Raw genomic sequence first — 27,055 nt, forward strand, 5'->3', positions numbered from 1 at the left:
TTTTGTTCTTTGTGGCGTAATTCGGAACCCTGACAACGATCCTGAGACGCTTAAGAGCAATTAGCAGCTTCGAGAACCAGATATCAAATCGCATGTTTCTCCCTTGTAGAATGGCTGCTCTATGATTGTTTCGTAAGTGCATTATAATGCTCTCCAAGCCCGTACGTATGCCGGTAGTATGCCAACCAGATGACCCGCTTATTTCTTTCCTCCTCATCAATTCCATCCATATTGCCGGCTTCGATCTTCTCTATCCTGCCATCGCCTTGAATGACATTAATGTTAACTCCATACGCCCGAGCGATTGCCTGCAGCTCCAGCTGTCCTCCCCACTCCGCCGTAAGCTTGATCTTCCGTGTATACGAATCCAACGGCTCCTCCATAAAGGGCTCGAAGTCATCCTTGTGCTCGACGATGAAATCCGCTGCCACTGCTCGAACCGCTCTGTAGCCATCATGTTTGGGCGAAGCAACCGTATCAATCCGAGACTGTGTCTGGGGTTGAATGACTATCCTTTGTGGATCAGGCCTTAGCCCAAGCCCTGATTCGTCCAACTGATTGGCAATAGCTGAGTACAGACAGTGCCCATCTGGGTTGATTTCCACCTCTTTCAAGCCGAGCCGTTTGTAAACAGCCTCCATCACCTCCTTTTCGTTACCACGATGGTCAACCTGTTGTGCGGCCTCTTCTGCGGCGAGCGCCGACTGAGCCGCCTGTTCCGCTGCCCGACGTGCCAGACGAGCTTTCTGTCGATTTGGTTTCTTCGTACGTGGGGCGGAGGCAGGTGTGGAGGTCGCAGTCGACTCGGTCGTTGAAGGCTCCGGGAGGCTGTCTGTGGCTTGTGTACCATCTGGCGTGGGTTTCTCTGCTGTATCTGCATCTTCAACATCGGAATCTCGAAGACTAAGGTCCTCGAAGCTAGCGACTGGCTGGATAGATTCGCCGTTGAGCGCTGCAATTTCAGCTTGGTGCCGATCGGAGAGCTCGCGCTGCAGTCTCTCGCATTCTTCATTTATTCCTCGACGTGTCTTCTTTGTAGCCGATTTCTTCTTCTGTGTGATGCGCGCCTGAAGATCTTTCTGCTCTTTGCGATGTCTCGCTAATAGCTCTTCCATTTTTGGATGAACGCAGGCAAAATGCAAGGTAAAGCGTAAAATCTATAATCTTCGGGTATTGAGAGCAAGTCTAAAGGAAATATGCGAGACTGTACATGAAACCAATCAAAAGGTGCTGAAACGATAATGTCATCTATGGTACCAACGCCATGCAACTGTAGAACAATTGCAACTCAAGACAAATATCATGAAACAGCACTTGGCCCCCACAAGCGCCCAGACAGCCCTGTATTTTCCTAGATTAGGCATAGCGTCTATTCGGTGCTTCTGTTGTTCCTGCTCCGAACAGCCTCGGTATTCTTCGCCAAGCCGTGCAACAGTCTCTCGGTCGTCGGATAAGCATCGTAGCTAGACTATATGAGGAGGGCATTTCTCGCCTCGACCATGGCGAAGACACATCTCCCTTGAAAGATTCTTCAGAACTCATTCCCTTCATTCGTTTCTATTTTTCTTCGCCTTAGAATCATTTTTGACACTATTGCCATGGATACCCAGAGCCTCTTCAATGTGGAGGTTAGTATTGGTGCTCATTGCTTGCGCGCCAACATTTTGCATATTGCTAACAATTATGTAGGGCAAAGTGGTGCTGGTCACCGGCGGAGCCAAAGGCATTGGGCGCATGATTTCCGAAGGTTACGTCACCAACGGCGCAACAGTTTACATCTCGTCTCGAGATGCCAAGGCTTGCGAGAAGGCCGTGCAGGAGCTGAATGCTATTGGCCGGGGAAAGGCGTATGCTATTCCCGCGGACTTCTACAAGGAGGAGGAATGCAGGAGGCTAGCTGAGGAGATTGCCAAGCGCGAAAGCAGTAAGTTGGTTTTGGGAGCCCTGCTCAGGCGGAAGGCTAATCTCATGCTCTACCAGAGCTTCATGTCCTCGTGAACAACTCCGGGTCAAACTGGGGTGCTCCTTACGATGAATATCCCTCGTCTGCCTGGACCAGAGTTCTCACCCTGAACCTTCAACGAGTCTTTGATCTCACCAAGCTCCTTACGCCTCTTCTTGAGAAGGCTGGTGCGCCGAATGATCCAGCTCGTATCATTAACATCGGTAGCATTGATGGGTTGAGAGTTCCGGCTCTAGAGACGTTCGCGTACAGCGCTAGCAAGGCTGGCTTGCACCATCTGAGCCGTGTTCTCGCACATCACCTTGGCAGGAGGAATATCACGTTCGTACACCTTATGCTGATTCCGTGCGTCGAAAAAGGCAACTAATATGGCTTCTCGCAGATCCAACACCCTGGCTTGCGGTCCCTTCGAGAGCAAGATGATGGCCGCCACGTTGGAGAAATTCCGGGATTCTATCGAAGGTGCTAACCCACTGGGCCGTATTGGCACGCCTCAGGACGTCGCTGGTGCTTGCCTTTTCCTCAGCAGTCGGGCTGGTGCGTACATCAATGGTGCGACAATCACGGTGGACGGTGGTAGCGCGATTGCTGCGAAGATGTAGACAACATACACAACCGGCTTAGCGCAGACTAGAAAAGCAAAAATGTTCGAATGCACACGCTTATCATGACCTATTCAAGGAGGTGTTGCCGAGATTATCTGAGATTATTTCCCTGGTTGTGGCTGCCTTGCACTGTTACGAGCAGTTGAGCAGGGGTTGCATGCAACAAGTCTCGACCTCTGGCAATAAAAATAGCTAAACAGGGTCAAAGATATCCACGTGTCTAATCTAACTTGTGCACTTCAGTCGATCGCTGGGGGTTTGCATGATACTTCTGTCCGCGAGATAGCCACCCTAACCCAGTTCAGCGAGCGGAATATTGCCTTGGCGTGGATAGACCATCCCGACTCCTCAGCGTCAAGGAGTCAACTGAGCAGATCTTCTGATGCCATCGTACCGTAAAAGTTGGGATAGGTAAACGCAGGTCTTGCCTTGACCCAATTGAGGTTTCCAGGCTGACAGATCGTCCTTTGCGACTCTCAGATCTCATCATTTCCAGCCCGATGGCGGTGGCTCAGTAAAAATATCTTGAGAGCTCGTATTCCGACATTTGTTAAGCAGTGGATGAGATAATTGCCTCTTACATCTGAAGCTTTATCGACGCAGGGGAGCTTCATAGTCGCGTGGGGTTGCTGTTTTGTGAGCTTTGGATTGGTCCAGCAAATCCCTCAGCTAACGCGCTCTATACTATAAAGCTTTAGATGGGCGAATTCGGTGAGAGTCTAATATATTAACGTTCTACTTCAGGGCCACTTAATTGAACGAAACGAAAGCCTCTAAGAGTATTCGGACTAGCATCGGTTCCTGGACTCAACCTAGAAGTATCGACGACCTGGTTGCGAGGGTATATCTCAAGTTGCGGTCAAGATCTATCTTGAGGCAAGGAATGTGGAAGCCACCACTTAATTTCATAACCTTGCATTGTGCGTTAACCTTATCTGACTTACATCATTCTGTGCAAGCTCATCGGAAATTAGATGCATACATTGTTACTCTGGGCATCTTAGGGATTGTTATCCTCTATCCGTACGGCAATCTCAGTGTAGTCGATGCCTACCTTTTCGGAGTGAGCTCCTCGACAGAATCAGGACTGAACCCGTTTGTTGACCTCACTCCGAAGTCCATGGAGAACACTTGCTGATGAAAATCCGAGCAAAAAAGTGTTGACGTGAAGGAGCTGAAGACCTATCAACAGCTATTTCTGTACTTTGTTCCCATTATCGCCAACGCCGGTTTTATCAATGTTGTAGTGGTCGTTGTGCGTCTGCACTGGTTCGAGAAGCGTCTGAAAAAGCTGGGTATGTGTTACAGCTCATCTATCGCATATTCAATCTGATCTAGGCTTTGTTGTTGCTAACTTCGTGAAGCACCTACTCTTCTGCAATCAGAATCATCACGCTCGAAAGATGCAGAAGCGCGACCAGCCAAGTTTAATGCCGATGAGCCTCCAGAAGCCAATACAGGGCAGTTGCACTCGAGCACTCTGTTTGATAATCAGCTGAAGCTGAATAAGTGAGTTCTTCCACTGACTTGTTTTAATTACGAGTGGGTTGTCTAAGCTTCAAGGCGGTTTTCAGGGAATATAATTGCATCGTCAAAGACAATGACAACAACGGCGGCGACAACTCGACCAAACACAGACAGATTTCCTTTGCAGAAGACTCAAAGGCTTTACATATACCCTCGCCGCGCGAACTCGATAGAGGTAATTCCTGGTTTTGAGTTGAGGAACTCAGTCCCGGCTAACAGGGTCTAGGTCATGCTATCACCGAGATAGACGACCACGGTATGATCTCTAGAGAGGTGTATCTTCAAGAGAGATAAACACTAATACATCTGTCAAAACCAGGCAATTTCAAACCCACCGATGATGAAGATCATCAAACGGATATAGCTCGCCACCGAACTTTGGTCAGCGGCATCCCGCTGGAGCGTGTGGCTTCGTCAATGTTTGTGCTAGGGTCTTATCCCTCTAGATCTCAAGAGCGACAGTCGAGGAGAACCATCCCCCTTGCTAAAGACCCGGAGCTGCCGCGCCTTTCCTCACAAGCCAGTCTCGGCAGAAACTCAACGTTCTACAACCTGACCTCAGAAGACAGAGAGGCGCTGGGAGGAATAGAGTATCGCAGTCTCAAGCTACTTCTGAAGATAACATTTGGTGAGGGCCGACTTATCTCATACTCGAACGGAGAGACTGACATATGAGCATAGGCTATTTTGTTGGCCTCCATGTCTTTGGTGTCATTTGCCTGGTGCCTTGGATTCAACATGCGGATCCCAAATACAGGGACTATCTGAAGGAATGCGGACAAGGAAACGTTTGGTGGTAGGTTTGCTTCTGCATGAGCATATGGCAGTCCAAGATCAGCAAGGCTTACTATGCTCGCTGCCGGCAGGGCCTTGTACACGTCCCAGACGATGGTTGACAACCTAGGAGTCACACTCACTCCTGACTCGATGATCTCGTTTCGAGACGCGGCATTTCCGATGTTCATCATGAGTTTTCTCGCCTACGCAGGGCATACTATGTACCCCTGCTTTCTACGCCTCATCATCTGGATCATGTACAAATGCGCCCCGGAACATTCGTCCCTCAGGGAGCCGCTGAGCTTCTTGTTGAATTATCCACGCCGTTGTTACACGCTGCTCTTTCGTAGCCGACCTACATGGGTGCTCTTTGGAATCCTTTTTGTGTTGAACTTTGTGGACGTCTTGCTCATTGTGCTGCTTGATCTCCATAATCCAGCCGTCAACACTTTATCCGGTGGGCAGCGCGTCCTCGCGGCCATTTTTCAGGCTGCTTCGGCACGCCATACCGGAACTTCGTCCTTCAACCTCGCAGAAGTGAACCCTGCAGTTCAATTCAGCTTACTAGTCATGATGTATATTTCGATTTTTCCGATTGCCATCAGCATCCGTGCTTCAAATACGTACGAAGAACGTGCTCTTGGGCTATATCCCTCTGATCAGGATGAGCTGGATGAGAACAATGGCATGAATTACGTGCTAACGCATATGCGCAATCAACTCAGCTTTGATCTTTGGTATATATTTCTTGGTATATTCTGTATCTGTGCCACCGAGGCGCGGAGGATCATGGACCCTTCGGAACCTGTTGGTTTCCAATCTTGTTTCCGTTTTAGACCTCGCACCACTGACTTCTTGCAGGCCTTTAGCGTGTTTTCCATATTCTTTGAGATTGTCTCTGCATAGTGAGTACAGTATCTATTCCTTGCCTTCCCCGAAGATGTCTGATCTATTGCAGTGGAAACGTTGGTCTCAGTCTGGGATACCCCAATGTGACAACCTCATTCTGTGGACAGTTTAGCGTCTTTAGCAAAATCGTCATCTGTGCCATGATGATACGAGGACGCCATCGCGGGCTGCCAGTTCAACTTGATCGTGCGATACTGCTTCCTGGTGAACGCCTTGCGGGAGATAACAGACTCGTTGCTGGGTCTTCTGCTGGACGTCGATCTCAAACACTGAACAGTTTTAGACGATACCATACGAAATAGTGAAGCGGCGTGGGGATATGGAAGAATAATCGAGGAATGACATCTCCAAGCGAATAGCTAGAATTGATATTGGATTGGTATTGTTGATACCTCTGGTAAAGGCCTTCGATCTATCATATGCACCCGTGGTCGACACTGGTAAATTTAACACAACCGTTTGATCGTAACCAACCGATTTCGATGTATTTCCCTCTTATTCTTCGCTCCGATCTGTTACTTATGATTTGTTGATCCGATAAAATTTATTTCATTCGGCCCCTCCCCCTCCATTTGCACGTTCTCAATTCGAGCATATCCTTGTCATGATTGCTATCGATAACTTTCTTTGACTCTGTGGATACCCTATCTACGGGCTACGAAAGATAGTAGTGATGAGCGGCAATGATGTAGTGATGGATCCCTGTGGAGCGGCGACATCATCAGTTCACTATGCCGTCATACCAGCACAATGAACCTCTTTATCATTGTCGGAGTTGAATTGTTCAGGAATTACTCAGAAAGTCCAACTTCGGAAGTCACTTGGACAGAAAAAGAAAGAAAGCCAAATCAAGCGGAATCCGAAGGGGAAAAAAAAAGAAAAACAAAAGTGAATCCCCCCACGGCGCACGTTGTCATTCCTCCGTCCGTCGTCTGTGGTAACTAATAATTGATCGGTGTGGCCAATTCGTGTGGAACTCCCCTTTGTCTATCTTTTCCCCTTCGTCATTTATCACTGAGGACTTTTCACACTGTATTGCAATCTGGAATTCTGACACCAAGCATATAGCAATTTTTAAGGGACACAGAAAGAACGCCACGGACGACTTTAGGCGCGGTCATTGATCTCTCGCTTTCCCTCGTTCAGCCCAACAATCCTTGCTCTGATCATTCTTTTAGCCTTTTTGACTCCGAGATCCATTCCATTTATTCTTCCACGACCGCCAGACGATGAGCTCGTCCAATACACAGCATCGACGAACGAATTCTCTCGATCCATTTTCTGATCCTGACGTTTATTATGGAGACGAGGATTCAGTTGCGCGGATTCGGGACCGCCGGCGTGCGTTTTCTTCGGTGAGTTACAACATGCTTACGAGACGTCGGAGACCGGGGCATTTTACTAATCGATCTCGGTAATACATAGACTTTGAAAGCATTCAACCGCGAGGATATCCAGGACCTTCTGGGCAAGATTCCTGCCAGGAGAGGCAGCCATGGTACGTATCCGAAGCCCCTGCGAAGAACAAACTGGGAACAAAGTTGCGGTGACTGACCCGCACGTGCTCAACAGATGAGCTTTCAGCACATCCACGAAAGTTCCTTATCGATGTCGACACAACCCTGCAGAGCTTGCTGGAACGGGAGGATACGGACAGGAACATGCAGATAACAATTGAGGATGTTGGTCCGAAAGTATGTGACCTGGTCTTCTCATTGGCCCCGAATGGTGCAAGTCATATTTCGAGCGACGGCTGATTTGTGCTGTTCAGGTGTTGTCCGTAGGAACTGCTGCGTCATCGGGGTACAACCGATTCGATGTGCGAGGAACGTACATGCTTTCCAATCTTCTCCAGGAGCTCACCATCGCCAAAGACTATGGGAGGAAGCACATCATTCTCGACGAAGCTCGTTTGAGTGAGAACCCCGTTGCGCGTCTATCTCGCCTTATCAAAAATTCATTTTGGGACGCTCTTACTCGTCGCATTGATGGTTCCAATATTGAAGTCGCCGGCAGGGATCCGAAAGATTGGACTGATGACCCGCGGCCCCGAATTTATATTCCCCCCGGTGCTCCCGAGCAGTTTGAGTACTACAAGGGGATTGCCCAGGAGCACCCCGAGTTGCGACTTGATGTGCAGATGCTCGACGCGAAGATTACACCGGACTATGTGAGGGACCTTAACTCTAAGCCGGGGTTGCTGGCGTTAGCAATGCAGAAGAAGTACAATGAATCTACCCAAAAGACCGAATACGTTGGTGTGCCGTTTGTTGTCCCAGGAGGCAGATTCAACGAGTTGTATGGGTGGGACAGCTACATGGAGTCTCTAGGCTTGTTGGTTAGCAACAGAGTGGACTTGGCCAAAGCCATGGTCATCAACTTTTGCTTCTGTATCAAGCATTACGGCAAGATATTGAATGCCAACCGCTCATACTACCTCACTCGCTCTCAGCCACCGTTCTTGACCGACATGGCCCTGCGCGTCTATGAGCGTATCAAGAACGAGCCGGACGCAATGGAATTCCTTCGCAACGCAACACTCGCTGCGATTAAGGAATACTACAGCGTGTGGACGGCTGCACCGCGTTATGACGAGCTGTCGGGTTTGTCCAGGTACCGTCCGGAAGGAAGGGGCGTCCCTCCCGAAACCGAACCGACCCATTTCACGCATATCCTCACTCCTTATGCTGAAAAGCATGGTATGGGGTTCAAAGAGTTCGTTCAGGCTTACAATGAAGGCAAAGTCGAGGAACCTGAGCTCGACGAGTACTTCTTGCACGATAGGGCCGTCCGTGAATCAGGCCACGATACCAGCTACCGTCTTGAGAGAGTTTGCGCTAATTTGGCCACGGTAGACTTGAACTCTCTTTTGTACAAGTACGAGGTCGATATCGCCAGGATTATCCGGACCTATTTCAAAGACAGGCTTGAGATTCCTCCTGAATTCCGCACTGAGTCGACCAAGGATATTGAAAGCGAGTCATCCTCTGTGTGGGATCGTCGTGCAAGAAGACGCAAGGTGCGGATGGATACCTACCTCTGGGATGATGAGAAGGGCATGTACTTCGACTATGATACGGTTCTGCAGAAGCGGACGACTTATGAGAGCGCCACGACATTCTGGGCCATGTGGGCCGGACTTGCGACACCGCACCAAGCGGCAGAAATGGTGAGGAAGGCTTTGCCCAGATTTGAGGTCTATGGGGGTCTGGTTTCCGGAACTGAGGAGTCCCGCGGTGCTGTTGGTCTTGACAGGCCTAATCGGCAATGGGACTACCCGTACGGCTGGGCTCCGCAGCAGATGTTGGCCTGGACGGGACTGCTGAGATACGGCTACCAGGAGGAAGCTGAGCGTCTGGCCTATAAGTGGTTGTATATGATTACCAAGGCCTTTGTTGACTTTAACGGTGTTGTCGTCGAGAAATACGACGTCACTCGGCCTATCGATCCACACAGGGTCGATGCCGAATATGGCAACCAGGGTGTAGATTTCAAGGGTGCGCCTCGAGAAGGGTAAGTGTCTACGTCTTTCAGCCACTCGCACCAGATGACTGACGATTGGATACAGGTTTGGCTGGGTTAACGCCAGTTATGTGTACGGCCTAGAGTTCCTAAACGCCCATCAACGGCGCGCGCTGGGAGCCATCACCCCTTGGGATACTTATAGCAAAGCTATAGCTGCGCAGGACGCTTATTAGAATCGGTGATTCCACGCTTACTACTTCCAGTTTTCAGGTTCCTCCTGTCTTCGGAGCACCTTCTACTACTGGTTAGAGAAGCATCCATCATGATTTGAGGCAGTTTGATTTCTCGTTTCGTTAGTTTATCATTTTAATCGCTAAATTGCGGCTCGTTTCTCAATATCCAATTCGAGTGGATCGGATGCAGAAGACCCTTTAGGCACCACGGAGTTTGATGTGGTTCTTGATTTTGCAGATGCTATCCTCGCGTCGTTCCAGTCGGCATGTTTCTTCCCAAGCCATATCAGCATAAGCAGAAAGGAATGAAAAATTGTTTTCCTCGTCTAGCTCTGTCTTACCATATGAATATCTTTCTTTCCCAAGTTACAGTCATTTACTCAAATTGCCATCTGTTTGCGAGGAGACGAAATAAGTTTTCTCCGGCAGGAACATCCACATAGATTACTTTTATAAGTATGATCGATCCAGATCTCAATAACATCATCTCATTCACAGGTTTTGGATTCCGATGAATTTAATACCTTCATAAAGACGTTCTTCACATTACCAAACCTGCGTGGGAGACAAAGAAGATATCTCCGCCTCACAACAGTCAGAAGGACGTCATCTCCGCTTACTCGTGCCTTGGAGGTAAAGACGCTATCTCCGCAGTCAGCAGGATGCATCTCCGCATACCCCGAGATTGCCGTGTTGCATCTAAAAAAGTGCCATCCAGCGTGGTCCTACGTATAGAAATAAAACACAAGTCTTCTCAAGATGCACACCCACAAGCTCAATCCAAAAAATCCTTCGCACCGACAATCATGTCTCCCATTGACAAGAACACTCCCGCCCAAGTACTAGTCCACAACTATGCCAGCCATATCAAAGGCAAAGTCATCCTCACCACCGGTGTTTCCCCGGCAGCCTAGGCAGCCACTTCGTGCAGTCCATCGCGGCCGCCGAACCAAGGTGTCTTATTCTCGCCGGCCGCAACAGGAGCAAAATCCAGCAGACTGCCGACGAGATCAAGGCCTCGCATCCAAACGTCGAGACCCGTCTCGTGGAAATCGATCTGGCTTCCTTGGAAAGCATCCGGCAGGCAGCTGCGGAGATCAACTCGTGGCCTGATATCCCGGCGATCGATGTAGTGGTTAACAACGCGGCCATTATGGCCACGGAGTATGCGCTTTCGCGGGAGGGGGTGGAGTCGCAGTTTGCAACGAACCATCTAGGGCCGTTCCTGCTGACGAACTTGATTATGGGGAAGGTTGTGGCGGCGGGGAGCCCCAGGGTTGTCATGGTTGCTAGTGATGGGCACCGGTTGAGTGGGATCAGGTTTACGGATTATAACTTTGATGTGAGTGGTTGTTTGTTCTTCTGCACGGATGCTTCAAAGGGTTGTGAGCAGAGCTGATGTCTGTTATCAGAATGGTAAGGTATACAATAGATGGCTTGCATATGGGCAGACCAAGACGGCGAATATGCTCATGGCCATCTCTCTGGCTGAAAAGCTTGCGTCCCGGAATCTTCTCGCGTTCAGTCTGCACCCGGGTGTGATCTTCACAAATATTGCGAGCCACCTTGAAGATCTGAACTCGAGTTTTAAGGAGCTCGGTATGTGCTGTTCCCTAGCTAGTCTCATCGTTCTTTTGAGTCTGACTAACAGAGCAGGCGCTCTCGATCGCGCGCAGGGCAACCCCGAAGGGTGGAAGGGACTGGACCCGAAACCATTGGAGACAGGCGTCTCGACCCATATCTATGCAGCCTTTGATCCTGACCTTGCTGGTAAGAGTCCTGCTATGCAATTGAGTTTCTCAATCTGACACAACCTAGAACACAACGGCAAGTACCTGATCGATTGCCATGTTGCAGACCCGTGGGTCGACACAGTCAAGCCATGGGCTACGAGTCCGGTCGAAGCTGAGCGATTATGGAAGCTGAGTGAGGAATTAGTAGGCGAGAAGTTCACATACTAGTCCAAGTTCCTGTTCCAGCAATATACCTCGTGACTGTTTGTTAGATGTAAATGTAATCTGACCTACGATTTGCATGTGAAGTTTCACAGAGTAGAGTAGAGCATCTCCGCCTCCAAGCGGAAATATGCCAAAATAGGCACCATACATCACCCAGCTGGCGAGACACGCATATCAAGTAGTCAGTATCGAGTCATCAACCAGACAGGCGATGATGGCATTTTCGTCGACAATGAAACGGAAACAGGACGAATTCCACCTCCTTGTTTTCCCGAGGCTGATTTTCGTGATCTTTTGGACAGATGCGAGTCACTCCTGGAGGAAGCGTCCCGGGCCTGTGATTGGTGCTCGCTGGGCCGAGGTTGATGCCTACCTAGGTACCTCAGGTAGTTTTCTCCATATGTATGGCTATTTGTTTCATCTTGGATACGGAGTCATGCCGAAGTATCTAAGACTTTGTACAATATGGTATTCTTATATCTACTTTCTCTGATAAAATGGGACTGTTTACTTGAGGCACTATGCTGTGATGGGGTATCACTGCCTGAGGCTTTATACACCTGAGGTTGTGTCATGATTTAAGCTCTGCGACGGTAACCGTACGTAGACAGGTAAGGTATGTGGGGTACAATTACCGGGGTCTGACATCGATACATGAGATGACTCAGATTCTGATATCGGCACCGAGTTCACCGAATTGTAGAAGGGCAGGAACAATCGGGATATATTCCTTTTCAGCATAGTACGCTATCCAGGATTTGATAATGTTTGAGAAGGTCACTGAAGCTCCGAGAATCGGTGTCAAGGAAGTGTTCTTTTAAGCTGTCAGATGCTGGAGTACGATCTACCTTAGGTATCTTTGATACTGTTACGTACCTGTATTGTTATGACAATCTACCTAGCACATGTCTTTATGGCAACCTGTCGCATTTGACAGCCTCGCTTTTCTGCTCTATAGCATTTCCTCATAGGAATTCGAATTAATCTGGTATTACTCGACTGGGAGAAGGACTCTAGCTATGAATACTAAAAAGTGGCAATTATATTAGTCAGTCGCATGCAAAATGGTTGAGTGGCAATGGGTATCGAATACTGGGACTCCTGTATTGCTGCGTCCATTAGACCGAGGATCATCAGCAAGTCTCGATCCCCTCTCCCGAGCCACCACCAGTGAGCTTGGCCGATTCTCGGGGCTAGCTTGTGAATTTGGGACATGTTAACCCAAAATTTCCTGATGAGCAAGTCGAATGTATGGATCCCCGCGGTTTACGAAACTCTCTGGTATTTTGCTCAATAATAATAGTGCAATGCTCATATGGCCGGCCCGCATTAGATTCCTCGTTGTCCCGCTGAGCCGAGCGATTACCGACCATAGACCTTCTGACGCATTCGCGATGGCGCATGCTTCAAATGTAATAAGTAGCCTGGCTTTTGGCTTGTGATTCTGGATTTGAGATCGCAATTCTCTTTTTTACCTGTTCTTCGGCTTCACCTACTTTCCTCTCTCCTCTCCTGGGTTCGGTTGTCCTTTTATATCTTGTCTTGGATGTTCATCCTAGTGTAGGGCTAGCTACTATTACATTACTGCTGTGAATCAACCTTTCTGTGGCCAATAGGTTCCAACTCACTCTTTGAATCCTCTTCATACCTGTCACAATGGGCTTCCTTGAGGACGAAGATCAGAAATACTTGGACGACGTCCAAGCCGTCAAGGCCTGGTGGACAGACTCGAGATGGAGGTACACAAAACGCCCGTACACTGCGGAGCAGATCGTGGCGAAGCGTGGAAACCTGAAGATCCAGTACCCTTCCAATGACCAGAGCAAGAAGCTCTGGAAGATACTGGAAAGCAACTTTGAGGTACGCAGGTTCGAGTGGAATGACTGAGAAACAGCACTGACCTTAACTTCCTCCAGAAAAAAGTTGCCAGTTTCACCTATGGCTGTCTCGAACCAACAATGCTCACCCAGATGGCCAAATACCTCGACACCGTCTACGTTTCCGGCTGGCAAAGTTCTTCCACCGCCTCGTCCACCGATGAACCCTCCCCCGATCTTGCCGATTACCCCATGGTAAGCTCATATTCCGCCTCGACCCTATAGGGAAGCTCTGTTGCGCTCGTGCTAATTCTGTATTGGGCAGAACACCGTCCCCAACAAGGTAAACCAGCTGTTCATGGCACAGTTGTTCCATGACCGGAAACAACGCGAGGAGCGCATCACAACCCCTAAGGACCAGCGGAGCAAGCTGCCCAATGTCGACTACCTGCGCCCCATCATCGCCGATGCTGATACCGGCCATGGTGGTCTCACAGCTGTCATGAAATTGACCAAGCTGTTCATCGAGAGAGGAGCCGCTGGAATTCACATTGAAGATCAGGCCCCTGGGACCAAGAAGTGTGGTCACATGGCCGGAAAGGTCCTTGTCCCTATCAACGAGCACATCAACCGTCTGGTTGCCATCCGCGCGCAGGCAGATATCATGGGTGAGTAGACACATGCAGATTGTCATTTTACCAATATCAGCTGACAAGAGCCCAGGAACCGACCTGCTTGCTATTGCCCGTACCGACTCTGAAGCCGCAACACTCATCACCTCTACCATCGACCACCGCGACCACGCCTTCATCGTTGGCTCTACCAATCCCAACCTGCAGCCACTGAACGATCTCATGGTGGCGGGTGAGCAGGCCGGCAAGTCTGGCGAAGAGCTCCAGGCCATCGAGGATCAATGGGTTGCCCAAGCTGGTCTGAAGCTGTTCAACGATGCTGTTGTCGACACCATCAAGCAGGGCGTGCATGTCAACAAGGATGCCCTCATCAAGGAGTACCTGACTGCCGTCAAGGGCAAGAGCAACAGCGAGGCTCGTGCTATCGCCAAGGGCATCACTGGCGTTGACATCTACTGGGACTGGGATGCTCCCCGTACCCGGGAGGGCTACTACCGGTACCAGGGAGGCACGCAGTGCGCTATCAACCGTGCTGTTGCCTATGCTCCATTCGCGGACCTGATCTGGATGGAGAGTAAGCTCCCTGATTACGCTCAGGCGAAGGAGTTTGCCGACGGTGTCCACGCCGTCTGGCCTGAACAGAAGCTGGCGTACAACCTGTCGCCATCCTTCAACTGGAAGAAGGCTATGCCACGTGAGGAGCAGGAGACTTACATCAAGAGACTCGGCGCTCTGGGCTATGCCTGGCAGTTCATCACCCTGGCTGGTCTGCACACCACCGCTCTCATCTCCGACCAGTTCGCCAGGGCCTACGCGAAACAGGGAATGCGCGCGTACGGCGAACTGGTGCAGGAACCTGAGATGGAGCAGGGCGTGGACGTGGTGACTCATCAGAAATGGAGTGGTGCCAACTATGTGGATAACCTCTTGAAGATGGTTACTGGCGGTGTCAGCAGCACTGCTGCCATGGGTAAGGGTGTGACAGAGGATCAGTTCAAGCACTGAGATAGCGGATAGTCAAGAACCGCCCGAAAGTTTTTCTCATGACACTGACGTCTAATTCTTTTCTTGATCTGACATCTCGTTCTTGACGCTGTCAAGTCTTGTCAGTGTACAGTAGACTGTACGCATTGGGATCTATGGAGTTTTTTGTTTTGAAATGTCTTCTCATACAGAGAAAACCAATACCTAGATAGTTCGCATCAAAGTCGTTTCATTCTTCAAGCTCCATTTTCAAGTATTCCATAACAGATTCTCCCGAAATATCCGCGCATTGTAGACGAGCTCTCCGTGAAAGGAACAATCTTCAGGATTATGGCCACTCCCGAGGTCTAGACTTTGCGTGGAAGAGACCCTCCTTTGTACTTCGGACGGATTACTGTACCTAGTCTTAGCAGGATTTGCTGCTGGCTAGTTATTGGCCACAAAGGATGATAGGGCCCGTGTGCCTGATAATAAACGGTGACTTTTGGACAAACCTAAGCAAATCGGCCGAACTGTTGCTCCGGTCAAGTTGACCGATTGAGAGATCGTTGCGAAGGGCGTTGCCGATCGTGTGGAGTTACTCCAAATCGGAAGAAGCATATTGTGAAGTTCCCATAGTTAGGGATGGTGCTGCAGAATGGAACAAGCATCTCTTCTATAAAGATATCTTTTAGAAACTGAGGTTATTGAATCGAGTGATCATCTGAATGAAGCTGATTGACCTTTAGTGGATGGATCAATATCATTTGTGATGGTAGGACAGTGCAACCATGGATGAGGAGAGAGAGAGAATGGAGGAGTTGCCGCGGTTCAAAGATGCGCAAAGCGAAGGGGGGGAAGAGAGGGGGAGAGCATTAAGCTTCTGGCAGTTTGACGCATGTGGTGACGATCTTGACAGACATGATTAATCTAGCCTTCCTGAAAATCGAATAATGAACATATTTCCGGGCTCAGGTTCTGAACAGGTAGATAAATTAACCTAGGTAGTAACTATATCATCTTAGCGTTTTGACCCTCTTCTTCGTCCCCCTTAAATCAATCATCCGATTATAGTAAGCTCCATTTATATAGCTCAGCTCCCTCCCCCGCCCAAAATTTCTTTCTCAGTTGTAGCTCTTCAACTTTCACCCCTGTTCCATCATGGTCGCGTCGGATATTCCCCAGCTTCAATTTACTCCTATTGAGGATATCCAGGAGCGCGCCTCGAGACTGCGCAAGTCGTTTCTGGAGCACAAGACGCGCGATGTCGAATTTCGTTTGAAGCAGCTTCGCAAGCTCTATTGGGCGTGAGTGAACCATCCACTCTATCATTTGTGCATTTCGGGACTCCTTTCTAATGGATTATGCCTTTCTTTTCAGTATCAAGGATCATGAGGAGCAGATCGTCGAGGCCTTGGCCCAGGATCTGGGCAGGCCACGTTTCGAGTCCGAAGTCTCCGAGACCTTATGGATGGAGAATGACATCGTATTTGTGAGCCGGAATCTTCACAAGTGGGTTAAGGATGAGAAGGCCGAGGATATCGACCTCAACTACAAGTTCATGAACCCTAAGATCCGTAAAGACCCGCTGGGTTGTGTTCTGGTTATTGGGTATAAGCTAGCCATTTACGACTTGCCAAAATATACACTAACGTTCGGTGATTCGAGTATAGTGCATTCAACTTCCCCTTTCAGTTGACTCTTGGACCGGTCATTGGCGCTATTGCTGCTGGTAATACTGTGGTAATCAAGCCTAGTGAGAATGCTCCTAAGAGTGCCGTCGTCATGCAGCAGATTGTGGAGGCCTCCCTCGACCCGTCATGCTATACAATTGTTCAAGGTGGACCCTCGGAGGTTCAGGCCTTGCTTGCCGATCGATGGGACAAGATCTTCTTTACCGGCGGCGCCAACGTCGGTCGTATTATCGCCAAAGCAGCCGCTCCTCATCTGACTCCCGTTGTGCTGGAACTAGGAGGCATCAACCCCGCCATCATCACTAAGAATGCCAACCCTCGTCTGGTCGCGCGCCGTATGCTATGGGGTAAAACGCTGAATGCCGGTCAGATTTGCACATCGCAGAACTACCTCTTGGTCGACAGAGCTATCTTGCCCGCCGTGGTTGAGGAGTTCAAGAAAGCCTACAAAGAATTCTACCCCCAGGGCGCTAAAGCATCACCGGATTACTCTCGCATCATCAATGAGGGTGCCTTCCGTAAACTCAAGTCCATGATCGATAACTCCAAGGGAAAGATCCTCATGGGAGGAACCATGGACGAAAACGAAAGATTCATCGAACCGACCCTTGTTCAGGTCGATTCGACCGACGACTCTCTGATCATCCAGGAGAGCTTCGGCCCATTGATGCCCATCCTTCCCGTCGACAACCTCGAAGAGGCCGTTAATATCGCCAACAGCATCCAAAGCACCCCCCTGGGTGTATACCCCTTCGGTAACAAGGCTGATACCGACAAGAGTAAGTCCACCACTTGCCCATGCGCAGCCATACTTGCCATGTGATCAACCCAACTGACGTAATCCACAGTCCTTTCCATGACTCGCTCGGGCGGAGCTGCCGTCAACGATGCCGCCCTGCACATCCCCACGCTTCCCTTCGGTGGTGTCGGTGAGAGTGGCCACGGCGCCTACAGAGGAAAGGCCAGTTTCGAGGTCTTCGTGCATCGCCGCCCAATCACCACCAGCCCCGGCTGGTTGGAGGCTATCCTTTCTATTCGGTACCCTCCGTATGCCGGCAAACTGAGCAAGTTCAAGGTCGCCAGCACCATGGTACCCGATTTCGATCGCGAGGGCAATAAGCTCCGGTTTGGCTGGCTACGCACCATCCTCACCCTCGGCGGAGGAACCGCGAAGGCTGGTGCTGGCAGGGCCGTAGTTGCTGCAGCCGGTGAGTAATCTCTCTTTATCTTTCTCCCGACAAGCCTCTTCGCTGCCAGTGAAGTACTCGTTGTTCCCGACTTCTCACTTCTCCGCGTTACTCGGCAGACAAAGAGTGAATTGCTCCGCCCTTCGCACCTTGAAAGCGCTCTCGAGGAGTCTTCCTCCTCTCGTCCCTTCGCTCTACTACATTTCCTTGCCCTGTATTTCATTTTTTTGCTTTTTGTTCAGTTCTTGGCCCCTTGAATGATTTCTGGATACCCGGCGGCTTGGAGATACCCTCACATCCGACATCTATCGATAATGATCTAATCATCTAATACCTATCATCTTGATTTAATACATCTACTTACGTCTCTGAATATTTAGTGGCCTACCTTGTGCTGCAAATTCTCGAACGTCGATCATCGAAACTCTAAGGTGGTGTGACGGACCTGTTTCTTTTCTCGGTTGCAAATCGCTACTCGATACGGCACTGTTGTCACGTTCTGTTATTTGTACTGTCATACAAAATTGGTCCATGATATAGCCTGAATCTGACAGATGATCTTGAATGTGCGCATGTTTCATGTCAGGAGATGTACTGTTGTCATTGCGAGTCCTCAACCCCCAAATTTATCTTCGTAGCTAGATTCTGCGAACACCGTATATTGCAAAGTAATGATATATCATGGCTCATCTCATGCATGTCTAGATAATGATAGCTTCTGTCCAGGTAGCACGATGAATTTGTGCTTAGCATCTCCCTTCCACGCCCTTCTTGCTGACACACAGATACTTCACGCCCTTGTATGGCTTCACGCCTTCTCCGAGTCCTCGACTGCGCCGCGGGTCGATATTCAGACTGTCGACTCGGAGCCCCGACGGTAGCCAACCTTTGACAGAGAATGAGACAGAGGCGGAGTTCGGCATAAGGCTGGCGTTCAGCTGTGCCTTGGTTTTTCGAGGTGGTGTATAAAATAAGGAGGATGAAGACTGGGAGGCGGGTGGTGCAGGGGCGGGTGCGGCTGGCGATGACGACGATCCAGGTGCAGGACTTTGAGGCTTAGAGGGATTGGGGGAGGTTTGCGGTACGTTGTCGAGATCGGAGGCGACGAGCGCGCTGGCGGCGGCGGATTTGGATGATTTCTTGGTCTTTGTTGTCTTTGTTGTCTTCTTCTTTTTCTTCGTTTTCCGTTTCGTTGTACCTGTTGCGGCTTCCTCCGCGACCTGGTAAGACGCTGCTGTTGAGGCGTCGTAGTACCCTTGCAAGAGATTTGCGTCTGCGTCACCCCCCTCGTTTTCTTCTTCAAGCTCATCTTCCACATTCTGGTGTCCGACGACCGTGCAGCGAAGAGTCGCTGTACCGGAAACAGTTCCGGAGTCTTTGGTAGGTATGCGCCACTCCAGTGTGTCGTTACCGGGCGCGAATATTGCTTCTCCGCGACTTGCCTGCATATCAGTGATGTTTCGAACCGTCTTCGGTATTGGTACTGTGACCACGACTTCTTCTAGGATGGGTGATGAGGAGCTCCCTCCTCCTCCAAGGAACGAGGGAGTGGAAGTGCCAGATCCGCCCCGCCCTCCTCCGGGGCGGTTGAAAGATGAGTATCCCGGAAAGCTTGTATTTAAGATCAATCGGACCTCAAATTCCGATCCCGTCGGTCCGAGTGATTTGCGTACTTCGACAATGGCAGGTAAGAACACCTTTTCCATATGCGTGGGAGGTTGGTCGATACTAGGATCAATAGGAAGCAGATCCACCTCATAACCCGCAAGAATAAATCGTCCATCGGGAGGCACAAAGCTGAGTTCGCCAGGTCGCTCCCTCCATCGAGCTAGTCGGACACAGGGATGGAATACCGGCAGGTCTATCTTCTTCCCAACAGCCTGGGGACCGCTGGGAGTGGTTAATGTGAGGAGCAAGTCGGGTATCCCGGATATTTTAGCCGTGAACGCAATGGTTCCTGATACCAGTGCAGACAGAAGCCGTCCAGATGGAGCAATCGTGATTGAGAGTGATTCAATGATATCAACGTATAACTCATTCGACGTGTGCCGCACATTAGCCTTTCTCCAAGGGATCGCAGGGCCCTGTGCGACATTTGCGGATGATAATGAGTGTTTCAGAGGGTTGGGAGGCCCTAGTATAGGTGTGGACGACCTGTGCGCAGCGTAACCCGGTCAGTAAGGGACTTCAGATTCTGAGAGAGCCGCATCAAAAGACCGGCCTGCACGAACAACAACTCCATACTCACCCCGGTAGTCCAACACCTCCTAACAACTTCCCCATCCATCCCGGCATCTCCACAACTTCCTGAAGCGCATTTGGTTCCGTATTACACACGATGCCCGCATCGCACATTTCGTGGAGCAATTGTGCAACCACATCGTAGTTCGCCTGAAGCTTGGAGGAGAGCAATGGAGCCCCGACAAAGTCCTCGAGCACATCAACAACTCGGTACAAGAACTCCAGCGCAAGAAGCGGCTCGGTATCAACTTCGGAAAGAGCCAAAAACAGCAGATTTGACTGTACGATTGAGAAGACCGTCACCGGGGGCGAGATATTTGGCATGTAGAGGAGTGACGGACGCGGGGGTGAGTGGGCGAGATAGAGGGGGAGGATAGCTGCCGCGGAGGGCGGACGGGAGCGATATACGTGCTCCACGAGCGGGTTGCTTGAGAGCTCAGACAGTCAGCACTAATGGATTTGAACCATGAAGAAAACTATAAAGACAGCGCATACTTGTGCTCATCATAGATGTAGAGCGCATCGACCTCGCCGCTCATCATGCCGGTGTGTCGAGTGTTTCTATCGGTGGGGAAGCATTAGCGGAGATCAGATACAACCGCTGGTTGACGACATTCAAAGATGTCCCTGTGTTTCTGCCGCTGAATCCCGCCTCGTGCACTTTTACAATGCGTTGGGGGGAGCTCCTCGCAGCATTCAAAGTTCATGTCCATCTGGATCGCTGATTAACTTCAGGGGCTGTGTCTGGAGTCGATCCCATTCCGAGACTGGTACACCTACCTTCGCACGCTGATCAGGACCGAATTACAAATGGCGCCATCAGAAAGCCAGAGCGCTGGGGATGCTCAATCAAAAGACGCAAAGCGTCTTCTAGCCGAAGACAAGTACGATGATTGCCTCTCCTGTCGAATAACAGGTACGTCACTCCCATCCTTTCTTTACTCCTGTGCGTAGAGGGTGGCTTTTTGCTTACTTGAAGACACACAGGTTCGGCCGCGTTCATTGGCCTTGGAGTATACAGTTACTACACGGGAATGAATAATCTACGAAAGCAAGAACAAACAATCATGCGAAGTGCGACAAAATACAAGATGGGATCTCGGAAATTGGGCATTGCAACTATATCTGCAACATTAGTAGGCATGGGAGTATGGAGAGCTTTGAATTAGTTCACCGGCAGCAAAGCTCTGGGTATTGTGACAAGCTGTCAACTAGAATAAGCCTATCATTTCTACTATGCTAGAAATGGTCGTCTAGACACCTTTTTGGTGTAGTGGTTTGATGGCTGACACAAGCTCATAATGTACATTATTGAATGTCGATGGCATATTTTATGTCCTGGGAAGAAGGAAGACAAAGGATTCCTTGGCGCGCATGCAGACCAAAATCCAAAATATATACGATTCAAGGTTCACAACAACTGCCTCACTGGGTATCGCCATGTCTGATATCCTCTATATGTTGAAATGCATGAAAAAACAAAAGCATGAAAAGGGTTTTGGAAAGCGTGATCATGTGAAGGAAGGTAAGAACAGAAGATAATAATGAAATGCACAGAAGAAAAGCGTATCAGAAATCACAACTAATACTCCCACAAATGCACCGAAAATCCAAAGTATCAATCAACCGCTGCGTGACTAAAAGAATAAAATTCGTCCCGTCGTCGACAATTATATTCTCTAGGCGAAGCGGCCGCGTTTGCCGCCTCCAAACATGTCTTTGTTGTTTCCCATGCCGGACAGGTCAAAAAAGTCGGGAAACGTGAGCTTCCGCTTCGAGCCTATTCCAACAGATGAGTCGCGGGGAGAGTTTCGAGGATTCGGTCGCGATAGGTTGCTTTGGCGGTTCTGCTGTCGGGAGTTTCGGGGCAAGACGGAGACGCTGACGGGGGAACTATCCTGAGACGATGCTGTAGAGCTATCCGGGGCTTGCATGTCGACGTCGTGTTCCTGGTATTGAGGGAAAGATGGTCCTGCCGTGAATGTGAAAACAGTATGCCTATCCAAGCCGTTGATATCGTTGGCTGTGGGGGTAGAAAGCGCTGGTGGCTGCTGCTCCGGGGCCGCAGGCTCGTCCCGCTGAGACAATCCAGGTTTCTGAGGCGACTCCGACTTCGTTGACTGCCGGACAGCTTCTGAATCTGGCTGCTCCTTACGGACTGTGGCCTGCGAAGTATTTCTGGTCTTCTCGAGATCTCCACGCTCGTCATCGTCACTAGGTGTACCTTGTCCGTCACTTCGCTCAGTGGCCCACTGTCGTACTCTCCACCCTTCCCCATCACCAAGACCAAGGTTTTCTCTGTCTAGAAAATGAAGAAGATCTTCAATCGCTTCTTGATAACCCGCTTGTCTCGCCTGCGCTTGTTCGAGTACAGCATTCTTGTAAAGGTTGGTGACGGATAGAGCAGCAGCTTTGAATGATTGTAGGAGCTGTTCGGGAGGCTGCGGGCGAGGCGTCGAGCTCGGTAAAGATGTGTTCAAAGATCTCATGGAGTCCATGATTGCTATAACTGCGACAGAAGCCGCCCTGATGGAAAATTGAAGACGGCAGTTGCTTTGGTGCCACAAGGAGGGGTGAGGTGAACCGTGCTCCGTGAACAAAAGGCCAATCAAGTCACGATGATGTAGCCAGAAAGAAAGGGTAAAAAGGAGTATGTCAGGCACTGAAACCAATGACTGACAAGGATGCAGATAGAGAAAAGAAAAGGAAAAGGAGAAAGAAAGGCGACGTAGAAGCGCGGATGCCAGCTGGTGATTGATGGACTGTAAACGATGCTCTTGTGCAGGTGATCTTTCTTTTCTTTGCTTTGTCCCGGTAACGTGATCCACCGCGGGGAAACTCCTAATCCGCGGCAGGAGGACTCGGCGCTTAGTCAGCAGCCGCTGCGCGCTTCAACCAATAGGCGCGTCTTGTCGCCTTGCTGCTCAGATGAAATGCAAGTCCATTTGCCATCCCAGCGCGACTGGCGACATTCTATCGTTCCTCAGTGTCCAACTTCCTCTCCTGTCCTTAACCTTGAGGCTTAAGGATTCGGCCGCCATAACCATCATACAAAGTTACAGGACAGCCCAGCTAATATCGGCTCCATCTTTTCAAGTTCTTCTTCGGTCTTTTGTCGTTCTTTCGAAGCACTCTCGACGTGTTTCGCGTCATAAGGAACACTTGCGCTCAGTGCGCGGAGAACGAAAATGGCTCCTTCACAAGTCCTCAACTCCGATACACCTTCACAGGCAGACACTCCAATGACGGATGCAAATGAAGACGCTGTCACGTCAGTACCCGTTGATAATGTAGACGCGCCAATGACGGTAAGTCTGATTCGAGCTTGCTGTGCCTTTGGCACTTGACTTTCATCTATCAGATGATACTAATCGTTCTCGCTCTACAGGGCTATCAAGATACGCCAGACTACACGGTAACTGCGCCTAACCCCATTGATATCGGCAATTCCGACTCTCTAATGGCAGGAAATCAGGACTCCGACACGAACCCTAACACAACGGCAAGCAGTGTTGCTGGCGATGCCGCTCCCATTGATGGCCGGAGAAGGAGATCTGAGGCTTTCCAAATGAGGAAGAGCATGTTCGGCAAGAAGCATGGGCGATTGGACGAGTCAAAGGTGGGTTTTGTGTGCAGCCTCACTGTGTTGGTACAGGCATTTACATTTGGCTCTGCGCCGTCATAGGAAGACGACTCTATCCGAAGATTTCGTTATCTTCTTGGCCTCACCGATTTGTTCCGCCACTTCATCGAAACCAACCCCAACCCCCGAATCAAGGAGATCATGGCAGAGATTGACCGACAGAACGCTGAAGAGGACGCCAGGGCTAAGAAGAAGGGATCTTCACGCACAGGGGGCGCAGGAAATGATAGACGTCGCCGAACCGAACAAGAGGAAGATGCCGAGCTGCTAAAAGACGAAAAAACTGGTGCCGGAACTGCTACGGTCTTCCGGGAATCCCCCCCCTTTATTCAGGGCGAGATGCGCGATTACCAGGTTGCAGGACTGAATTGGCTGGTCTCCCTACACGAGAACGGCATTTCTGGTATCCTGGCTGATGAAATGGGTCTGGGTAAGACATTACAGACTATTTCCTTCCTGGGGTACTTGCGACATGTCTGCGATATCACTGGACCTCATCTTGTCGCGGTCCCCAAGTCCACCCTTGATAACTGGAAGCGTGAATTTCACAGATGGACGCCAGAAGTCAATGTCCTGGTGCTCCAGGGCGACAAGGAGGCTCGTCATAAGCTCATCAATGAGCGACTTCTTGACGAAGATTTCGATGTTTGCATCACCAGCTACGAGATGGTTCTCAGAGAGAAGGCGCACCTTAAGAAGTTCGCTTGGGAGTATATCATCATCGACGAGGCGCATCGGATCAAGAATGAGGAATCGTCACTAGCCCAGATCATTCGTGTTTTCAATTCGCGCAATCGTTTGTTGATCACCGGTACACCCCTGCAGAACAATTTGCATGAACTCTGGGCTCTATTGAACTTCCTATTGCCGGATGTGTTCGGCGACTCGGAAGCTTTCGATCAATGGTTCTCCAGTCAAGATGCCGACCAAGATACCGTTGTACAGCAGCTACACCGCGTTTTGCGGCCCTTCCTTCTCCGTCGTGTGAAGAGTGACGTTGAAAAAAGCTTGCTGCCAAAGAAAGAAGTCAATCTCTATGTGCCTATGTCGGAAATGCAGGTCAAGTGGTATCAGAAGATTCTTGAGAAAGATATCGATGCGGTCAACGGCGCTGCTGGGAAACGCGAATCAAAAACGCGTTTGTTAAATATCGTCATGCAATTGCGCAAATGTTGCAACCATCCGTATCTTTTTGAGGGCGCCGAACCCGGTCCTCCTTATACGACTGACGAGCATCTCGTCTTTAATTCCGGCAAAATGGTCATTCTGGACAAGCTACTTGCACGCATGCAGAAGCAAGGAAGTCGAGTTCTCATATTCTCACAGATGAGTCGTGTGCTCGATATTCTGGAAGACTATTGTGTTTTTAGAGACTACAAATACTGCCGGATAGATGGTACAACGGCGCATGAAGATCGAATCGCCGCCATTGACGAGTACAATAAGCCGGGTTCAGATAAATTCATCTTCCTTCTTACAACAAGAGCAGGAGGGCTGGGTATCAACCTGACGACTGCGGACATTGTCGTTCTTTACGATAGTGATTGGAATCCTCAGGCTGATCTGCAAGCGATGGACCGTGCCCATCGTATCGGTCAGACCAAGCAAGTGGTGGTCTTTAGATTCGTTACAGAAAATGCTATAGAGGAGAAGGTTCTGGAGCGAGCAGCGCAGAAACTGCGCTTAGATCAGCTTGTCATTCAACAAGGCCGTGCTCAGCAACAAGTCAAGAACGCAGCCTCGAAGGATGAGCTGCTTGGCATGATCCAGCACGGAGCCGCAAACGTTTTCAACACAAAAGGTGCTACTGGCACATTAGTTAATGACAAGCAGTTGTCCGATGATGATATCGATGCAATCTTGCGCAAGGGTGAGGAGCGAACTGCTGAACTCAACAAGAAGTACGAGAAGTTGGGCATCGACGATCTGCAGAAATTTAGCTCTGAGAGCGCTTACGAATGGAACGGGCAGGATTTCACAGAGAAAAAGAAAGATATCGGTATCAACTGGATCAACCCAGCAAAGCGCGAGCGAAAGGAACAGTTTTACTCCATCGACAAATACTACCGTCAGGCGCTGGCCACCGGCGGAAGGACGGCAGAAACAAAGCCGAAGGTTCCACGTGCGCCAAAGCAGATATCCATCCACGATTGGCAATTCTTTCCCCCGGGTCTCCAAGAACTTCAAGAGAAGGAAACAGCTTATTTCCACAAAGAAATTGGGTACAAGGCACAGCTTCCTGAGGGCCCTGAAGAGGAGCTCAGTGAGCGAGAAGCTGAGCGTGACCTGGAGCAGCAAGAAATTGACAATGCTGTTCCGTTGACTGAGGAGGAACAGGCGGAAAAGGCCCGGATGTCCGAAGAGGGTTTCGCGACGTGGAATCGCCGAGACTTTCAGCAGTTCATCAACGGGTCTGCCAAGTTCGGCCGTACTGATTATGAAGGGATCGCTACCGAAGTGGACAGCAAAGATGCAGCCGAAGTGGAAGAGTACGCTAAAGTCTTCTGGAAGCGATACACCGAAATTCAAGACTACCCCAAGTATATCCGTATTATCGAGCAGGGTGAAGAGAAGCTCCGGAAAATGAGCCATCAACGCAAGATGCTTCGGAAAAAAATGGAAATGTACCGCGTTCCTCTGCAACAGCTCAAGATCAACTACACAGTGTCGACCACCAACAAGAAGGTTTACACAGAAGAAGAAGACAGATTCCTTCTTGTGATGCTGGACAAGTACGGAGTTGATGGCGAGGGTCTTTACGAGAAGATTCGCGATGAGATTCGCGAGTCTCCCCTTTTCCGTTTTGATTGGTTCTTTCTCAGCCGGACACCGGTCGAGATCGGCCGTCGCTGCACTACACTATTGAACACAGTCGCTAAAGAGTTTGAAGTTGGAGTGAATGGCGAGGCCGGCAAGGGCCGGGGACGTGATCGTGAAGAAGAGGATGAAGAGAACGAGGAAGTTGGCGCACCAGCCAAGAAGAAGAGCAAAAACGGCGCAGTGGTAAGTTGACTGCTTCCCCCACCAAGACGCATGTGAATGGCAACTAACACGGTATGCAGAACAAACAGGTCAAGGCCGTCAAAAGTGGCAGCAAAGCAAATTCCGCCTCGACCTCTCGAGCAGCCAGTGTTTCATCGACTACTGCATCCAAGTCCAAGAGCAAGAAAAAGTAATTCAGTCTTTTCCTCCGTTCTCGCTCCAATCAACAAAATCTTTATGACTATCCTGTACCTTATATTGAAAATTATTTGGCCATGGAATGGGTTGGTATCTTTTCGAGTGTTCGGTATGGCGTTGGCAATAGATGTCATCGACGAGTCGTGGTTCATGAAATTTCCTACTTTCATTTTTCCTCCTTTCATTCGCGAAATGTGAATTGTACAACAAGTACCTTTTCGGATCATTACTCGATATAGAAAAGACGTCAGATGTAGTAGT

The 27,055-nt window shown here is 49.8% G+C and overlaps 10 protein-coding genes across 10 annotated transcripts; 7 read left to right on the top strand and 3 right to left on the bottom strand.

The window, feature by feature from the left end:
- Positions 1-119: 119 nt before the first annotated feature.
- On the bottom strand, positions 120-1,115 carry Aud_007013 (deubiquitinase OTU2; the record flags this gene model as incomplete). The annotated part of the gene is made up of 1 exon (XM_043291909.1): positions 120-1,115. One exon carries the CDS (start codon positions 1,113-1,115, stop codon positions 120-122), a length of 996 nt encoding a protein of 331 aa, XP_043147844.1.
- A 483-nt stretch (positions 1,116-1,598) lies between these two features.
- On the top strand, positions 1,599-2,565 carry Aud_007014 (short chain dehydrogenase/reductase family; the record flags this gene model as incomplete). Its single annotated transcript, XM_043291910.1, has 4 exons — positions 1,599-1,628; positions 1,690-1,924; positions 1,981-2,284; positions 2,346-2,565. The coding sequence occupies 4 exons, from the start codon at positions 1,599-1,601 to the stop codon at positions 2,563-2,565; spliced, it is 789 nt and encodes a 262-aa protein (XP_043147845.1).
- A 1,300-nt stretch (positions 2,566-3,865) lies between these two features.
- Positions 3,866-6,083, top strand: Aud_007015 (putative potassium uptake transporter; the record flags this gene model as incomplete). Its single annotated transcript, XM_043291911.1, has 9 exons — positions 3,866-3,869; positions 3,933-4,077; positions 4,143-4,270; positions 4,322-4,351; positions 4,415-4,723; positions 4,777-4,891; positions 4,962-5,679; positions 5,734-5,777; positions 5,831-6,083. 9 exons carry the CDS (start codon positions 3,866-3,868, stop codon positions 6,081-6,083), a joined length of 1,746 nt encoding a protein of 581 aa, XP_043147846.1.
- Positions 6,084-7,010: 927 nt separating this feature from the next.
- On the top strand, positions 7,011-9,479 carry Aud_007016 (alpha,alpha-trehalase; the record flags this gene model as incomplete). Its single annotated transcript, XM_043291912.1, has 5 exons — positions 7,011-7,136; positions 7,207-7,279; positions 7,354-7,475; positions 7,553-9,294; positions 9,350-9,479. The coding sequence occupies 5 exons, from the start codon at positions 7,011-7,013 to the stop codon at positions 9,477-9,479; spliced, it is 2,193 nt and encodes a 730-aa protein (XP_043147847.1).
- Positions 9,480-10,285: 806 nt separating this feature from the next.
- On the top strand, positions 10,286-11,440 carry Aud_007017 (oxidoreductase, short-chain dehydrogenase/reductase family; the record flags this gene model as incomplete). Its single annotated transcript, XM_043291913.1, has 5 exons — positions 10,286-10,375; positions 10,411-10,821; positions 10,892-11,078; positions 11,136-11,249; positions 11,298-11,440. 5 exons carry the CDS (start codon positions 10,286-10,288, stop codon positions 11,438-11,440), a joined length of 945 nt encoding a protein of 314 aa, XP_043147848.1.
- A 1,653-nt stretch (positions 11,441-13,093) lies between these two features.
- On the top strand, positions 13,094-14,891 carry Aud_007018 (isocitrate lyase 1; the record flags this gene model as incomplete). The annotated part of the gene is made up of 4 exons (XM_043291914.1): positions 13,094-13,297; positions 13,354-13,509; positions 13,580-13,922; positions 13,978-14,891. 4 exons carry the CDS (start codon positions 13,094-13,096, stop codon positions 14,889-14,891), a joined length of 1,617 nt encoding a protein of 538 aa, XP_043147849.1.
- A 1,119-nt stretch (positions 14,892-16,010) lies between these two features.
- Positions 16,011-17,759, top strand: Aud_007019 (hexadecenal dehydrogenase; the record flags this gene model as incomplete). The annotated part of the gene is made up of 4 exons (XM_043291915.1): positions 16,011-16,156; positions 16,230-16,460; positions 16,523-17,322; positions 17,392-17,759. The coding sequence occupies 4 exons, from the start codon at positions 16,011-16,013 to the stop codon at positions 17,757-17,759; spliced, it is 1,545 nt and encodes a 514-aa protein (XP_043147850.1).
- Positions 17,760-18,476: 717 nt separating this feature from the next.
- Aud_007020 (putative AP-3 adaptor complex subunit mu) lies at positions 18,477-20,513 on the bottom strand (the record flags this gene model as incomplete). Its single annotated transcript, XM_043291916.1, has 3 exons — positions 18,477-19,884; positions 19,979-20,398; positions 20,467-20,513. 3 exons carry the CDS (start codon positions 20,511-20,513, stop codon positions 18,477-18,479), a joined length of 1,875 nt encoding a protein of 624 aa, XP_043147851.1.
- A 1,137-nt stretch (positions 20,514-21,650) lies between these two features.
- Aud_007021 (uncharacterized protein) lies at positions 21,651-22,469 on the bottom strand (the record flags this gene model as incomplete). Its single annotated transcript, XM_043291917.1, has 1 exon — positions 21,651-22,469. The coding sequence occupies one exon, from the start codon at positions 22,467-22,469 to the stop codon at positions 21,651-21,653; it is 819 nt and encodes a 272-aa protein (XP_043147852.1).
- Positions 22,470-23,159: 690 nt separating this feature from the next.
- On the top strand, positions 23,160-26,790 carry Aud_007022 (putative SNF2 family helicase/ATPase; the record flags this gene model as incomplete). Its single annotated transcript, XM_043291918.1, has 4 exons — positions 23,160-23,279; positions 23,360-23,590; positions 23,657-26,617; positions 26,677-26,790. 4 exons carry the CDS (start codon positions 23,160-23,162, stop codon positions 26,788-26,790), a joined length of 3,426 nt encoding a protein of 1,141 aa, XP_043147853.1.
- Between the last annotated feature and the right edge of the window lie 265 nt (positions 26,791-27,055).

The sequence above is a fragment of the Aspergillus udagawae genome (genome assembly GCF_001078395.1).
Source record: "Aspergillus udagawae IFM 46973 DNA, scaffold_5, whole genome shotgun sequence".
Lineage (NCBI taxonomy): Eukaryota > Fungi > Ascomycota > Eurotiomycetes > Eurotiales > Aspergillaceae > Aspergillus > Aspergillus udagawae.